This window comes from Nomascus leucogenys, chromosome 25 (genome assembly GCF_006542625.1).
Source record: "Nomascus leucogenys isolate Asia chromosome 25, Asia_NLE_v1, whole genome shotgun sequence".
In the NCBI taxonomy this organism is placed as follows: domain Eukaryota; kingdom Metazoa; phylum Chordata; class Mammalia; order Primates; family Hylobatidae; genus Nomascus; species Nomascus leucogenys.
The window spans coordinates 22393106-22411197 of record NC_044405.1 but is presented as its reverse complement, the minus strand read 5'-3'; the positions used below and the strand labels follow the sequence as shown (position 1 = coordinate 22411197).

At 36.6% G+C, this 18092-nt stretch overlaps 1 protein-coding gene across 1 annotated transcript in view; it reads right to left on the bottom strand.

Moving 5' to 3' along the window:
* TTC3 (tetratricopeptide repeat domain 3) overlaps positions 1–18092 on the bottom strand; it is a 124511-nt gene that overhangs the window by 100720 nt on the left and 5699 nt on the right. The window contains exons 2-10 of the mRNA XM_030806371.1: positions 9305–9459; positions 8831–8873; positions 8358–8508; positions 7818–7905; positions 6418–6471; positions 5302–5422; positions 2640–2725; positions 1239–1333; positions 37–99 (exon numbers count right to left, since the gene is read on the bottom strand). Of these exons, the coding sequence (XP_030662231.1) occupies positions 37–99; positions 1239–1333; positions 2640–2725; positions 5302–5422; positions 6418–6471; positions 7818–7905; positions 8358–8508; positions 8831–8873; positions 9305–9448 (845 nt within the window). The 5' untranslated portion in view covers positions 9449–9459. The remainder of the gene's footprint in view (positions 1–36; positions 100–1238; positions 1334–2639; positions 2726–5301; positions 5423–6417; positions 6472–7817; positions 7906–8357; positions 8509–8830; positions 8874–9304; positions 9460–18092) is intronic.

Here is an 18092-nt window from a genome sequence, read left to right as displayed (position 1 = left end):
AATAATTCAGTGGTTGAGATACTTTAACCAACTTACCTAAACTGTCCAGTACGAAGAAAACAAAGAGCTCGGTTACCATAAAGAAGGTAGTTTTCAGGTCTTAAAAAGACACAATCTTTAGTCAGTAAAGCACATTACACATGAAATAAATAAAAATCACGCAGAAAACATAAGGTATGAGAAAACTTTTTTTAAACTTTACATATGTGTGGCAGAGCAAAAAGAATATAGGACCTGGAGTCTTAACTGGTGAAGTCCCCGTTCCTTCACTTCTTACAAAAGTAACTGTGTTTGAACCAACCTAAACTTCCCTATATTCAAAATGAAGATAATTCTACTTGCTCTAACTCATAGGGCTGTTGGGGGATCAAATGAGACATATTAAAGAGCTAGCAAACTACAGAGTAACTCTAGAGGATAGGATTACTTATATAATAAGTCAGGACTATGTCGTTTTGACAAAGAACTGAGAAAGGAAGCCTACAGTAATTGCAAATTAAAATAGCTTCATTTGAACTTTTGTTTTTTAGTTTTATCTGACTGTGTGGTGAAACATATCTCCCTTTCCTCCACGTCTTCCTCAAAAGAATAGGGCAGCAGCCTTTCAGAAGTGGTACACTAACCGGATTCCCTCATTCCCTGTGGAGATGCACAAGGGAGGAAAAAGAGCAGTGGCTACAGAGCACCCTTCAAAGGCTGCTACAATATTAAGTGGCCCGACTGAGACAACAGGGGCACAGTTATGAGGCACATCTGGAAGAAAGCTACAAAATTCTAGCAGCTGAGCAAAGAGAAGACAAGGTAGAGAGCGTGTATGCATTCTCTCAATTATCCTGTAAAAGTTCCCTCTTAGAAAGCAAAAAACCCTGAATGGGTGGCATCTTAACCACTAAGAACTAATCCTTTAATCCTTTTTGACCAGTTAATAACTTGGGAGGACTTGGTTGATTGCAAAATGAGAACAAGACAAAAGAGGTAACTCTGTGCTGGAAAGTTTTAAAGAAAATGGAAGAGAATATTCACAATTTTGCCTGACTTGCTCGAGTTATGCTACTATGTTAGCTTCATATACCCAGGCCATGTCCAATGCTTCTAATGCCCAAGGATGAGAAAATCTATTCTGCATAACAAGTTGGAAGATACTCTCCAGTTCTCTGTCTTGTTTTTATTTCTTCTGACTACCATTCTAACTTGATCTGCCACAGAAAAAGGATCTCTTTTGTTCTGTTTGCTCTTACCTATATTCAATGGCTCTGGTGTAATAGATAATAGCTATATCAAATCTTTCTTTGGAAAACTCTTCATTTCCTTTCATTTTCATTAGTTCTCCTTGCTGAGAAACCAAGGTGAAAGAAGACCCATCAATTAGCTCCAAAAATAATCAAGAACCCAATACCTAGGAAAAATGGATCTGGATTTCTATCTTCGATATCAGAAATAACATAGGGGATTATTTATGTAGAAAATGAGATTACAATACCCAATATTTTGTTACATATATATATATATATATATATATATATACACACACACTATATACACACACACACACACACACACACACACACGTATTTTTAGAGACAGGGTCTCACTCTGTCACCCAGGTTGGAGGGCAGTGGTGCAATCACAGCTCACTGTAGCCTCCACCTCCCAGGCCCAAGGGATCCTCCCATCTCAGTCTCCCAAGTAGCTAGGACTACAAGTGCACCCCACCATGCCAAGCTAATTTTTAAAAATTTTTTGTAGAGACCAGGTCTTGCTATGTTGCCCCAGCTGGTCTTGAACTTCTGACCTCAAGCAATCCTCCAACCTCAACCTCTCAAAGTGCTGGGACTACAGGCGTAAGCCATCATGCGCAGCCTCGGTATATATATTTAAATAAACCTGTCTTGAATGACTCAACACTAACTTTGTTAGAGAATATTAAAAAGTAAACAAAACCATCACATTATGAATAATTACTAAAATTTTTGTGAGGTATTTGGCAGACCCACTTTTAAATATACCTTATCAATAAGGCAAATAAGGTAATAAGGCTAAAAAATAGATGCAAAGTAGAATTTTAACTTTAGGTTAGCAAATGTGATATTATTCAAGAAGCCTTAGTGCCGAAAAACATATATAAATCAGTAACATAGAGGCAATGCTGATTAGATTAATTGCAAAGCATGAGTTGGTAGGTTAACGAGAATATATATGAAAGGTGCTAGAGAAAAAACTAAAACTTTTCACTTCGAACACTCAATTTTTTAAAAATAAACTACATCACATCATATCAACAGCATTAGGAAATTCAATAGAACATTAAATATTTTCCCGAATTCCTTTTTTAAAATTGAGTTAAAGTCCTATTTCCTAAGAGTGAACAGTGTAGCATGTGAATTACATCTCAGCTGTTACCAAAGAAAATCATATTGCTTGAACTCATTAAAGACTAAAGTTTTTAAAAACCAAATTTTCACTTTCAATTAATGGTTTTTAAATCATTAGAAAACTCTGATCAAGATATTAGTTCTTTCCCTCAAATATGTCATCCAATTTTATGAATTGTATATTGTCAGCAGTTTTATTAACTTCCTCTGAGTGTTAAAAGTTCTAATGGGCAAATCTTAAAATATATTTATAATATTCATTCTTACCTCTATACAATCCATACAACTTTGAGTTTCAAGTTCTTCAAGCAAATTGCAGTCTTCCATTACAATTTTAGTTATGTGGTACTTGTCTAAATTTTATTTTTAGGAGAGAGCAAGAGAGAACATTTGTTTAAAAAAAAACAAATTGGTATTGATAATATTCTAATTCTTAAGTTAGGTGAGTCCACAAAGGTCCTATATTATTATTCTTTCTAAATAGCACATGTTTCTTGTAACCTTTTATGTCTATTAAATAACTTAGTAAAAAAATAAACTGATAAAATGTTGCAGAAAACATCAGTTATTGCTTGCTATGAATCTAATCTCACTTTTTATTTCTAGCAATAAAAAACCTTTATTATTATATTAGTTGTAATTGTATTTACAATAAATGCTCTGTCATAACATATTCCAAATAGGCCACATAATTACTTAAGTCAATTCAATAAACATTGTCAAGCATGTATGGTGTACCATGCACAATATTCAATAAAAATGCATGAAAACAAAAACCTGGAAAACTACTTTCTACAATCTATTTAATATAAAGATTGAGTATCTCTTATTCAAAATGCTTGGGATCAGAAGTGTTTTGGATTTTGGATAATTTTGGATTTTGGAATATCTGCATTATACTGGGTGAGTATCCCAAATCCAAAAATTCAAAATGCTCCAATGAGCATTTTTTTTTTTTTTTTTTTGAGATAGAGTTTCACTCTTGTTGCCCAGGCTGGAGTGCAATGGCATGATCTTGGCTCACCACAACCTCCGCCTCCCGGGTTCAAGCGATTCTCCTGCCTCAGCCTCCTGAGTAGCTGGGATTACAGGCATGTGCCACCACACCTGGCTAATTTTTTTTGTATTTTTAGTAGAGACGGGGTTTCACCATGTTAGCCAGGATGGTCTCGATCTCCTGACCTCATGATCCACCCACCTCGGCCTCCCAAAGTGCTGGGATTACAGGTGTGAGCCACCGCGCCCAGCGAGCATTTCCTTTGAGTGTCATAGCAAAGCTCAAAAAGTTTCAAATATTGGAGCATTTCAGATTTTGGATTTTTGATGCTCAACGTATTTTAAATAAATACTTTCAAATGTTTTTATTCAGTATTTTGACTCTCATGAGCATAATGTTACATTGAGAAGTTATTTGAAACACTATTATTATAAAAATTTAATAAACTAAGATGCAGTAAGTAACTAAAGTTTATCAGGCTCATTTTCTACATTGTAAGCTATTATACAAAAAGGATATTTTAAAGTGGCAAAAAAAAATTTATTGCAACAAAACTATAGTTAAGCCTCTAGCCAAACATATTCATTTCTAAAGTGAAAAGAGCACCTAAAATTTAAGATTCAATAAAGGACCTAGGAAAGTCACCAAATAAAGAAATTCTAAGGGACAGAGTAAGATTACATGGAATAAAACCTGGGCTTTGAGATCAGAGAGATCTGACTTATCTAGTCTTACCTACTACTTACTAGACTGCAGAAACAACACTTAACCTCTCAAAGTCAGTGTGCTCACTGCTGAAATAAAGATAGTAACAGCCACCTTGCAGAGCTATTATAAAGAAAATAGAATGTAAAAAATCAGCTATAAGCCTAAAGAGGTGTACCCAATACAATATACTGCTTCTCTACTTCCACCATAAAATCTAGCTTATAATTAAGGGCCTCCAAAACAATGAAGAGAACAACCTCTATCAGTGTAATACACCCCAGTGTCTAATAAACCTATGAGAAAGATGTGTCTTCATTTAATTCCTTTCTAGCACTTAAGTCAATAGCGCAAAATTTGCCTTTATCTCAGCAGAGATGATAAATTATTGGTCATCATCTACTGAAAAGCCAAACCTTTCCTGTTTCAAGATTCCTATAACTATACTATAAAAACACTGCTAATATTCAAATGCTTTAAAGAAAAATATTTCACAAAGTAAAAGAAATATGTAAGCCAGTTACCTCATACATAAAAGAATAACAGATTCATGAAGAAAATAAAAATCCTAAGCTTAGCTTCAGTGACTTTTTCTTACAAAGGAGACTATCCAGTTGTGGTCTCTTTGAGTATTACATATAACAACTTACAATATCCATTCAGTGAAAATTTTTAAAGTACAATGCCATAAAAATAATTAAGACAGAAAATATAGAATAAAACTACCAGTTTGAAATTCTCTTTTTCGGCCAGGTACGGTGGCCCACGCCTGTAATCCCAGCACTTTGGGAGGCCGAGGCAGGCAGACCATGAGGTCAGGAGATCAAGACCATCCTGGTGAACACAGTGAAACCCCGTCTCTACTAAAAATACAATAAATTAGCCAGGCGTGGTGGCAGGCGCCTGTAGTCCCAACTACTCAGGAGGCTGAGGCAGGAGAATGGCGTGAACCTGGGAGGCAGAGCTTGCAGTGAGCAGAGACTGCACCACTGCACTCCAGCCTGGGCAACAGAGCAAGACTCTGCCTCAAAATAAATAAATAAATAAATAAAAATTAAAAAAATAAAAAATAATAAAAAAAAGAAATTCTTTTGCAGTCATACATAACAAAATAAAAACATTTTTTAAAATTCTAAGATAAATCAGAAATCACATAACTACAGATCTCATTTTCCCAAATACCTTTAAAAACTGAGTCAAGTAAAAATTTAAAGCATTTATACTTACATTCAGTAAAGAAAATACTTAACATATGCCAACAATTGTCAATTGATCCTAATTTAGTTAGAATTGTTACATCGCCTGCATATTTTATCCAATTCAGAGCTTCTTCCATTGCCAAGATTTTCTGTTTCAAAAGAGAAATGAAGAATGGGGCTTTGGTTATTAATTCTAAATTTGCATGTGGCATTATAAATTCATCTTATGCAAGTATTTCAGATCCTTAATACAAAACTGGTACAACCACTTATTTTTTGCTACTCTGGCATGTAACCTAGAGTAGACAGACTCTGACATATAAATTAACAGATACCATGGACTCATATATGTTACCTCTTCAGGTGACCTCAGGCCACCCTCAGAGTTCAAGATGCTTCTGCAATTACTACAGACCTGGAATTTGAGGTCTACAACCTGGCCAGACTGCCTGGGGTAGCAGGCAAGTGCAATATAACAAGGTGGATGAGGGTTCTCAGATCTCATCTACACAAAGACTTCCATCCTTACCCCAAGGTTAAATTTATAGATTAAAGTTCTCCAAAGGAACTACATATTGTACGTGGTCTGTGGCAAACAGAATAAGGAGATAAAGAACAAGAGGAAAATGTGGCTGGGCAAATGGGCACTTAGTGCAGTGATCTCCATGAAGGATCAAGAATTCACAGAAATGTTATTTGTACTTCTAATGTCTAAAGTAACTTCAAAAATTAAAGTTAACAATGGGCTTAAGGTAAACATAGATGTTTATGGCATCAGTATCACTAAAAATTGGTTTAACATTGAATCTGGAGATTACCTAGTAATTACATATCAAAAAATATTCATACCAGAGGCCTAATAATTTCATTTGGGGAAACATAAGCCAGGTAAATAATCTAAAAGAGAAAAGGAATCCACTTGTAAAATAGGCTCAAAATTATACTATGTACATGGGTTAAAAAAAAAAAAAAAGATCCAAACCCCCAAAATGAGGAGTCTCCTTAAGGAAAATATAGAAGTCAATACTACCAAATACCACATATAGAACATTAAGTGTATGGACTCAATACAAGGGGAAATGAGCAGTGAGATGACTGCCACTCATCCACAGTGGCTGTGCCAAGTTCAGTGTTTAACACTTACATTTTCTATTTTACAACCAATTCTCAATAAGCCTCCAATAAGGAATGAATCATTCTGAAAAATAAAAAAAGGACACATTTTTTTCCTTATTCAGTCAATTCTACTTGACTTTTCTAACGGAAAAATGGCCTAAATTTTAGGAACACTACTATATGTACACAGTAGTACACTTCCGACAAGCATTTACATTGACCAAGTTACCCCTTAAGACCCTAAGACAAGAATTCCAAAATAGTCTCCCCTAGGGTTCTAGTAGTAAAATAACTTAGTGTAATCTTTAGACATGTGAATTTTTTTTTTTTTTTTTTGAGACAGGGTCTCACTCTGTCACCCAGGCTGGAGTGCAGTGGCGCAGTCTCAGCTCACCACAACCTCCACGTCCCAGGCTCAAGCGATTCTCCTGCCTCAGCCTCCCAACTAGCTGGGATTACAGGCACGCGCCACTACCACCCGGCTAATTTTTGTATTTTTAGTAGAGGTGAGGTTTCTACAGGCTCACATCGGTAATCCCAGCACTTTGAGAGGCCAAGGCAGGTGGATCATCTGAGGTCAGGAGTTCGAGACCAGCCTGGCCAACATGGTGAAACCCCGTCTCTACTAAAAATACAAAAATTAACCGGGCATGGTGGCAGGCACCTATAGTCCCAGCTACTTGGGAGGCTGAGGCAGGAGAATAGCTTGAATCCGGGAGGCAAAGATGGCAGTGAGCCAAGATCTCGTCACTGCACTCCAACATGGGCGACAGAGGGTGACTCCATCTCAAAAATAATAATAAAGTTCATTGCACTTAAATTTTTTTATAAAGGTACACTGGCTTGTATGTTACTGCAAATAACTACTGCAGAAAATAAACATCAGAATGCCCTTTCTAAATTTAATAGTACCAAGAACAACACTTGACTCCATAACCAACTGAAATTTAAAAAGCTATCCAATAGCTTTCAAAAAAAAATTAAAAACCACAAAAACTCTCAACTTATCTCAGTAGTATAAGGAAGGACACCTCCTTAAATCTGCCCTGATAAAGTCTACCTACCCAAAGAGAAAATATTTGTTGATGGTGATGTGATTTTATATCAACAGATAGAGCACATCACTTTCAGAACCTGTGGCAAAGGTTTCCATGAACCCATACCCCACTTTCTGTGACAAGTTCCAATTTCTATCCTTTAATGACAAGATGCAGTCCTGGTCCCCAGCGTAGAACCATGACAGCAGCCATCTCCCTGATCTCTCAAATACTGAGCATGCACTGATGGACAGCAGATTCATCTCAGGTTAACCAAAACTAAAACCAGTACCTGTTACTTGCTATAAATTAGTCATTTGAGCCTAACACCATATAAATGCTTATATTATTTAAACCAAGGGCTCGGGGGAACCTACATTCTACCACTTACAGCAATTTTCTTTGCCAAATCCACAATATCTTCCATCAACTCAAGATGTTGTAATTTCTTCAAATTTATCTCAGAAGCACGTGAATTGCTTAAAGACAAATTTATTTTTTAAAAGATTAGATTCTCATATATACAAATTCATTGAACTTTATGCTTAGCTATATATCTCAAACCATTAAAAAATAAGTTCTCTTTTTCTTCACTCTAGGTAACAATAACTAAGCTATTTATTAAATGAACAAAATACTGTATCTTTTTCCTCTCTTCTGCACTATAACACTGATACTTACAAACAAACATGTTAATTCTTCCTGACTCGGCTTCCAGTCTACCATCTAGTACTATTCAGAATTTCACTGATTATGTTACAATTATTCATTCATATCCAAATCTCAAGTATTTGTTTTTTCCACCCTATTAGACAAAAGTTGAGCAGCATACAAGAATAAGACATAAGCCTTCCATTGAACTTGCATTTCTTGGTATTGAGTAACATGCTTATCACTGTCCATACAAAATGAGTAACATATAGTAACTTACTTGGCGTCCACACAGGGATGCAACCGTGATATTACAGAACTGTTTTGATGATGAAACAGAAGAGGCCAGAAGATGTTTATTTTAATGGCATCACAATAATCTTGCAGGACAGAAATTGGTTTACTACACCATATACTGCAGATGTCAAGTTCTTAATTTAAAAAAAAAAGTTTAAAATTAATGTTTGTGCCTCATTTTTTAATGAATCAACACTTAATAGTAAAAAGGCAAAAAATGGATATGGAGAGGGAAGAAATGAATGAATGAAGTATTTTAGCCTGCTAAATGTTAAGAATATTTAAGTGCTGGCTAAAACTCTATTTTAACAAAGAAAAGTTCTGATTTCTAGTGAAAAACTAGTAAGAATACATTTTTAAAAGGCATATAAATCTGTTGTATTGCTATGACAGGATGGATGGACCTCCCTTTATAGTCTTTCCATAAATTAACATTAAAAATACCAATGTACTCACCTAAATTCCTCTCACTTTGGATATAATCTTTATATTGCATACCCTAAAAAGAAGAAAATTATTTTGATTTGTGTCTAGTGAAATGTTCTTCATTTTTAATCTAAGGATTATCAGAACTAACCAAAGACCTTTCAGTGGACATTTATTTATATGCTTCAAACACATCTTCAGCCAATGAGTCTTAATTTGAGACCCTTTCTATAGTATTACCTGAGTTTGCTTCTATGGCTCTCCCCAAGAGCTTTTCTAATCCCCTGTCAGAAAACCACCTTTTGCCACCACTCGTTCTCTGTCATTCCACAATCTTATTTTTGAGCCAGTGCTTACTTTCCCTTCTCAAATCAACTTTTCAACAGCATGTGCACCTCCCTGTCAAAACGCATGGACCACAAAAACTTCTTTACTCAGATAGCCCTAAACCAGAAAACCTTCAATACACAATGTCAAAAATGAAAAATTAGCAAACCTACTTACCACTCCATCACAGTAAAGCTGAGTCACACGAACATAATCATTGGTCGTAAATTCAGCAGCAAAGACACAATCATCCACATAAGGGCAATCTTCTAACAAGGCATAATCTGCCACAGTGAAATCTCCCTCAGCAAAATTGTCCATGATGCACAAGTCTAAGGAGACAACACAAACTCAAGTCAGTAATTAAATCATTTGAGATAACAGAATAAAGTTTTCCTGGCTTCTATGGTATATTAGAAAAATACTTGGAACCTATGCCCCAAGGAAATAACGCCTATCAGAACACTGAGCTCCGAAAGATTCTCGTCCCCATTCTGCTGACTTTTCCTCTGACTCTCTCCAGATAATTTCATCTATTTCTTCTTTTCTTTAGGTTCACATATTCACCATCTGTACTCTAAGTTAACCTGTTTACATGTCTCCTTTAAATGGAGGATCATTAAGGGCATCTTATTTATCTTTGTATGTGCCTAGCACATGGTAAGCTCTCAAATAAATGTTTGCTGAATGAAGAAAAGACATCTTCCGGTTGCTGCACTTGTACCCTACCTGCTTTTACTGCATTCTGTGAAATATGCCATTTCATCATACACAAACTGTTATATTCTCAATCTCCTGGCCTGACCTAAATCCTGACTCCACTAAGAACTTTCCTATCAACTGCTCATATTTTCCTATCCATCTCTCAGTGTGTTTCTGTCTTGGGCAAAGGAGTAGGGCTAGAGTGGTACAGGGTAAGTCTGCCAATCTCCTAACTCCCCAAGGCGGCATCCAGACCTTCCATCCACCTATCGACTGCTGCTTCTAATGCTCTCACAACTACTGCAATATACAATCAGCACTGCTAAATCGCAAAAAGGAAAAAACCCTCAAATTATCAAAAGCCATGTTTTAAAAATACGTATTTCAATGGGGGGCAAGGGGGATTAGTGCTAAAGTTTCAGACTAGGTTTTTTTTCCTGAAGAAACTTCAATAATAAGGATTTTTATAGTTATCAGAGAATAGCTACATAGGCCAAATATCACTGAAAAATGCACCATTTTGTTACTTCTAGCTCTTGCCCATACAATGGCTTTCTTTTCCTATCATCACCAGCATATCATTAACACTATTCCTTGTACCTATCACTTCACCATTATTAGCCTACTATTATTAGGATAAACCAAGTTTCTTCTTTCCAAAGCAAGACCACTACCAGTCCTTGAAATTCAAATCTATTTATTTAATCAATCCATCTCATGATGTCCAATTTGCTGTATGAAAACTTCACAATGTCACAAGTGAAGAATAATAACAATCTTCCTAGCAAACTATTTGTACTATGTGTCACATACTGTACCAAATGTTTTACATGCATTATTTCACTAATCCTCACAGCAATTCTTCTTAGCAGGCACAATTATCGTCATCTCCACTGTACAGATGGGAAAATTCTCACTTAAATCAAGTAATTTGCTCATGTCACCAACCTAGGAAGGATTCAAATCCAGTCTTAAGTTGCCATAGCTTCTGCTCTCAAACACTCTCTTTTACTACATCTAATTTTCCTGTCATTGTCACCTATTTATCTCTTGGTTACTGTCATGTTTCAAGATCACTGGCAACTAGTTCACAGTGTTTTTCTCTTTCCTCCAAATTCTATCATCATCCCAGCCACATCGAGGTCCATGCACACAATCCCCTAGCCTTGTATTTTAACAACCTCCTCAACTAACATGAACTTCACTGCCTACCTCACTAGGCTCTCCCACCCCAGGGTGATACCTCAGATCACTACCTGGGTTGAAACCAGTTGTTAAATCTTTCATTAGCTCCTCTCTGACCATAGCCAAGAGTCATTATGGCTCATGTCTTCCTGATTTCCTACCACAGCCATTCTTCAACTTCATCAAGAACTCTTCGTTTTTCACCCATCTGAATCCTCCATTCCCATTCACTTTCAGTTTCCTAACGATTTAGTTTCCACTTCGACCATTCAAGGGAAACTGCTTTCATTAGGATCATTAATGACCTTCCACAAAAGACTGGTTATCTATAATGTCTAGAACCTGACCTATTCTGCATGAATATTTCTAGAGTTTAAAAAATTTAACTCTAAAAGTGAACAATGACCAGAAAACATGATACTGGAACACCCAAACTATAGCACATAATATGAGGTATATGCTAATCTCACTTGTCTTACAAATTTTTTGGCATAAAATACAGAAAGAGCCAAGAACTGTCACAGCCCACACATCATGGCGTCAATTACAATACAATTAATGTGCTCATACCTGGCAGACTGATACTGGTCAATCAAGCCTAGCAAATCTCACTGATAACAACACACAGCACCAATTGTACTGTAATTACGACACTGGGGTAATTTTATTTTCTATTTTGTTTTGGTTTTTTTTTTTTTGAGACAGAGTCTCACTCTGTCGCCCAGGCTGGAGTGCATTGGCACGATCTCGGCTCACTGCAACCTCCACTTCCCGGGTTCAAGCGATTCTCCTGCCTCAGCCTCCCAAGTAGCTGGGACTACAGGCACCCACCACCATGCCCAGCTAATTTTTATATTTTTAGTAGAGACGGGATTTCACCATATTGGCCGGGCTGGTCTTCAACTCCTGACCTTGTCATCCGCCCGCCTCGGCCTCCCAAAGTGCTGGGATTACAGGCGTGAGCCACCGCACCCAGCCTTGTATTTTGTTTTTAACTAGAGAGGCAATGTGACAAAGTGGTTAAGAACATGGACTCTGCAGCCAAGACTCTAGGCTTGAATCCTGGCTCTCTTGTTTCCTTGGGTGTGTGATCTTGGGCAAGTTACTTAACCTCTCTGTGCTTCCTCTGTGTTTCCTTGCATACCAAATGGGGATAACGATACTACCTACCTGATCAATCAGTTAATACATGTAAAAAGCTTAGAAGAGTACCAGGTATATGGGAAATGCTATAAATACCAGCTATCATTAACATTAATGTTAGATGAGTATTTTTAAAATCCACTGTTTGGATGCTTCCAGCTAAATAGTCTACCTTAATTGCTAAATCCAAAGAGCACTTTTCAGCTTACAACTTACTTGACGCTGTGGACCATTTCCTCCTCAGAACTCTTCATTTGGACTCCAAAGACCATCTTCTCCTGGTTTTCCTCCTATTCGTCTGGCTGCTCTTCCTCAGTTTCCTTCATGGGTTCTTCGTCTCCATTCCCCGCCACCCAATGTCAACTCTCTTTTCTTCTCACTCTTACTCTCTCCTTGGGTGAATTTATCCACCACACCCATGACTTAACACAGCACTTTCTGAACTTGCATCGTGTGCATAGCTTCACCGTGATTTTTGCCATTTCCATGTATCACATATATTTTTAGTTAATATTTCCCTTTTATTGAGCTCACTTGGCCTAAGTGATAATGTCCATGATTATCAAAGGTTAGATGTGCAAGTTATGTTTGTCATACACATTAAATTCCTATCTATTAAAATTTTTTCAAGTGTTTATCTATGTACCAGTTTAAATTATCTCATATGCACTGCAGTAAACAATGGCTTCCAAACTTCTAAATGCTGAAGACTCTCAAATCCTTCCAGGCGGGGTTATATCTCTTGACTTCTAGACCCTACTAGAACTACTACAGGATCTTAACCAAGATGTCCCACAAGCCCCTCTGAATCAGGAAGTTCAAAAACAAACATCTTTTCCTCAAAAACAAACATATGAAACCAAGTTCTTTCCTCTTTCTGTATGCTGTTTATCAGTTAATTGTTCTACATGCCATTTTACTGCCCAAACCTAAACCCTGGGAGTCAACCTAGACTCCCCAGTCTCCTTCAATATTTCTGTCCAACGGACCACTAACTCTTGTCATTTCTGCTTCCCTAAGAAATCTAAAATTAGCACACATATACTTCTTCATGCCCAGTGCCATGCCTTCACTGTTTCTCCTCTGAACTAATTTAACAAGCAGTCTCCTAACTGGTCAGACTTGCCTTCAATCTTGGCATCCTCTAAAACTCTGATCATATCACTTTACTGCTTAAAACCATGCAACAGCTTCCCTTCAGCTTGAGAATAAAGTCCAACTTCCCTAATATAAGCATAGAAGACCTTTTGTGATCTTGCTCCTTTTATCCCCAGTCACTCCACCACACACAACCTAGAAGCCAGTCATACCCAACTGCTTGTCCTTCCTAAACAAAACTTATTCTGCAACCACCTAATGTCTATTAGTTCTTAATACCCAATTTCAGGAAGCATTTCCTGATCTTCCCACTACCATCAAGTTGATTTTTGCACCTCTCCTCTGTAAACAAGAGCACCCTGCCCATGTCTCTGACAGCAGTTTTCACACTGTTTGACCATCACAGGTTTATCTCTGTAGGGTCACTATGGATCCAGAGGATATATTGTGCAATCCACTTGTCATCTGTACTGCTATTTACTTAATAGTTTTCTTTAGGATAACTCAAATCTTAACTTAGATGTAGTTTTCTTTAGGATAACTCAAATCTTAACTTAGATGTAAACTAGTTTTAATAGAAATGTTGATATCACCAAGAAAGCTTGTTTGGTATCATAGAATTTTTTATAATACAATCAAACAAAAATATACTACTAAAATTAAATATTAAAATAAAGAGCTTCTGATCCCATCAGTTATGGTGAACTAGACACTCTGGGGGAATGTACTGTTGGGAGGAAAAAGGTAGACCCTAGATTAAAAAAAAAAAAAACACTTTTTGGATGTTTTTGCTGAGATCATAGAAATAAGGGAACATTTGAAGGCATCCTCTCCACGCAAAAGCAACAAACTTGAGCTAGAAATTAAACTTGGCTACAGTTTAGTGCTACAAGTAGTGGTGCCAAGAGCAGTAATAGGATCAGGACACTGAGCCCTGGGCCAGAAGCAAAATGTAGGAACTCAAAAGTGATGCCAGCTAAACTTCCTGGCTCCCAGACAAAGCTGATAGAAATGCTTTCAGAAAGAAAGCATCCTCAAATTAGACTCTCAAGATTCCCACAAAGATCAAACAGAAGTTCATAATCAATGATCACCAAACACATGAGGTGACAGCTACATTGAGGGAGACACAACAGAAAAAAAAAAAAGCAATAAATTTAGACATCCCCCTCCTAAAGGATATCAGACATTGGGAATGTCTGATATAGTCTACAGAATAGCTATAGAGTCACAAAAATCAGCATATAACATGAGAACATTAAGAATGACTGGGCATATCAAAAAAGAACCAGGCAGAACTTTTAGAAATTAAAAATGTGGCCAGGCACGGTGACTCACGCCTATAATCCCAGCACTCTGGGAGGCCAGGGCGAGCAGATGACGAGGTCAGGAGATCGAGACTATCCTGGCTAACACGGTGAAACCCCATCTCTACTAAAAATACAAAAAAATTAGCCGGGTGTGGTGGCGGGCGCCTGTAGTCCCAGCTACTCGGGAGGCTGAGGCAGGAGAATGGTGTGAATCCGGGAGGCGGAGCTTGCAGTGAGCTGAGATCACGCCACTGCACTCCAGCCTGGGCGACACAGCGAGACTCCATCTTAAAAAAAAAAAAAAGTAATTAAAAATGCAATTGTTAAAAGAAAAAAAAGAGATGGGATGGGTTACAGAGGATATTAGGCACAGTTGAAGAGAAAATTGGTGAACTAAAATATATGCCTTATGAAATTACCCAGCACTGTAAATTCTGGTAAACAGAAACATAAAAAATATGAAAGATAAAGAATAAGTGATCTGGAAACAGTTTAGTGTATATATATATCCAGTTAAAGTTCCAGCAGGAGAGAAGAGACTAATGAGACATAATATTTAAAGAATACAGGGCTCAGAAACTTCTAGATCTCATGAAAGACAAAATGTAGAATCATGAAACACATGCATCCAAAATAGGGTAAATATAATCTCTATCTAGACTTAGAAGTGAAATGATGTAACACCAAAGACAGAAAACCCAATGTAACTAAAAGAAAAAGGATATTTTCTTCAAAAATGCATAAATAGGCTGGGCGCAGTGGCTCACACCTGTAATCCCAGAACTTTGGGAGGCTGAGGCGGGCAGATCACGAGGTCAAGAGATCAAGACCATCCTGGCCAACATGGTGAAACCCCAGCTCTACTAAAAATACAAACATTGGCCAGGCATGGTGGAAGGCGCCTGTAGTCCCAGCTACTCGGGAGTCTGAGGCAGGAGAATCGCTTGAATCCGGGAGGCGGAGGTTGCAGTGAGCCAAGATCGCGCCATTGCACTCCAGCCTAGCAACAGAGCAAGACTCTACCTCAAAAAAAAAAAAAAAAAAAAAGCATAAATAAACTAGCAGCACACTTTGTATAAGCAACAGCAGAATAGTATTCCTATCCTACTGACAGAAAAGAAACACCAACCTACAATTGCACATCCATCAAAACGATCTGTCAGGAACAAAGGTAAAATAAAAATACTTTTAGATTTTTTTTAATATCTAAAACCAAGTCAACCACCAACCAAGACACTTGGAACATACCAATTAAAAGACAGAAGTTGTCTGGTGAGATTAAAAGAAAAATCCAGTCACATGTCCCTTATAAGAGACACTTAAAATGTAAGGACACTAAAAAAAAATCAAAGTAAAATGAAGGAAAAGAATATTCCAGGTAAATTAGCACCAAAAGAAAGATGGGATCAGAAAAAAAGCCTGTAAGACAAAGAAGCAAACTTAGAGAAGATCACAATATAGTAAAGGTTCGAGCCACTAGGAAAATAATGTTAAGCTTGCATGTAGCTAATAAAAGTCTCAAAATACAGAAGAACAAAAATTGTTAGAACTACAGGAAATGTTAGAAACTAGTAATGGTGGAATATTGCAACACACTTCTCTCAGTTAATGATAGGATAAACAAAAATTAATAAGGATAAAGACTATCAGAACAACACAAATAACAAGCTTTACCTAATCGACACAATTACAGAATATATACTCTTCACAAGTATACACAGAACAGTTCTAATAATTCACTATGTACAAGGCCATAAAGTGAGGGCAAAAAAAAAAGATGTTAAAAAGATAAAATATTCTCTGGCAACACAATTAAGAAATCAATAATTAAAGGAAAACAACTTAATATAGACACATTTGAAAATTTACAAATGTCTAAGTAACTCATAAGTCAAAGAAAAAATCAAAATAGAAATTTTAAAAATACTTAGATTTGAAAGTTAATGAAAACACTATAAATTAAACTATGTTAGATAAGCGAAAATGAACTTTGAGGAAGTTTACAGCCTTGCATGCTTATACTAGGAAGTAAGAATGGTTGAAAATTAATGTTAAGTGTGTAATTTAAGTGAGAAAAATAGTAAAATAATAAACTGAAAGTAAAATGAAATAATAAAAGAGAAAAAAGATCAATGAAATAAAAAACAAATAATAGAACAAATTAGGCCAAAAGTTAATCCTTTGCCAAGATTTTTAAAATGGACAAACTTTTACTAAGACTGATGAAGAAAGAGAAGTCAGACATAAATAATATTCAACATGAGAAAAGGGGAACACATATACAAATAAAACAGAGATTAAAAAGAGAATTAATGCCATACCACGAGCTGTGGCTCATGCCTGTAATCCTAGCACTTTGGGAGGCCGAGGCGGGCGGACCACTTGAGGTCAGGAGTTTGTGAGGAGCCTGGCCAACATGGTGATACTCCGTCTCTACTAAAAATACAAAAAAGTCAGCCAAACATGGTGGCGCACGCCTGTAATCCCAGCTACTTGGGAGGCTGAGGCAGGAGAATCGCTTGAACCCAGGAGACAGAGGTTGCAATGAGATGGCACCATTGCACTACTCCAGCCTGGGCAACGGAGGGAGACTCCACCTCAAAAAAACAAAACAAAACAAAACAAAAACCATACCATAAACTTGATGTGAAGAACTTAAAAATTATGATGAAAGGACAAATTTCTAAAACTTACCAAAACTGACTAAAAGAAATAGAATACCTGAACAGTCCTACGACTATTCAACTGTTAATTACTACTAAACCTCCAAGAAGAAAACAGTAGATCCAAATGACCTTATAGTTAAGTTCCACCAATCTTTTAAGAAACAAATCACTCCAATCCAAACTCTCCCAGGGAACAGAAAAAGAGGAACTACTCTCTAACTCATGGTATAAAGTCAGTGTAACTTTAATACCCAAGTCAGATAAGACAGCCAATAAAGAAAAATGAGAAGTGATTCTAGTCATAAACAGACACAAAAATCTAAATAAAATATGAGCAAACTCAATCTAGTAGTTCATAAAAATACAATCCATAAAGACCAATTTAGGTTTATCTCAAGAAAGAATATAAAAGAAAATGAAGTTTTAAATCTATAAAACGGAATTCATTACATTTAACAGATTAAAGGAGAAAAGACACAAGATATTCTCAACAAATGCAGAAAAGCATGTGACAACTGCAAAGACTTCCCTAACTTAATCAAAGATATCTACAAAAATTCATAGCAAATGTTATTCTCAGCTGAGAAATATTCTCTTTAAAATTGAGAACAAGACCTCTATGCCCACCATAATCGCTTCTAATGAACAACCCTAATCACTTCCATTGAACATTAAGTATAAAGTATGCCAGCACATTTAAGACCAAAAAAGTGAATAAATTAAAAGCAAAAATAACTAGAATGAAAGAACCAAAACTGTCACTATTTGCAAATGATATAATTATCCACACAGAAAACACAAAGGAATTTCAGAAAAAATATTAGAAGTAGTAAGTTTATCAAGTGGATGACTAAAGGGTCA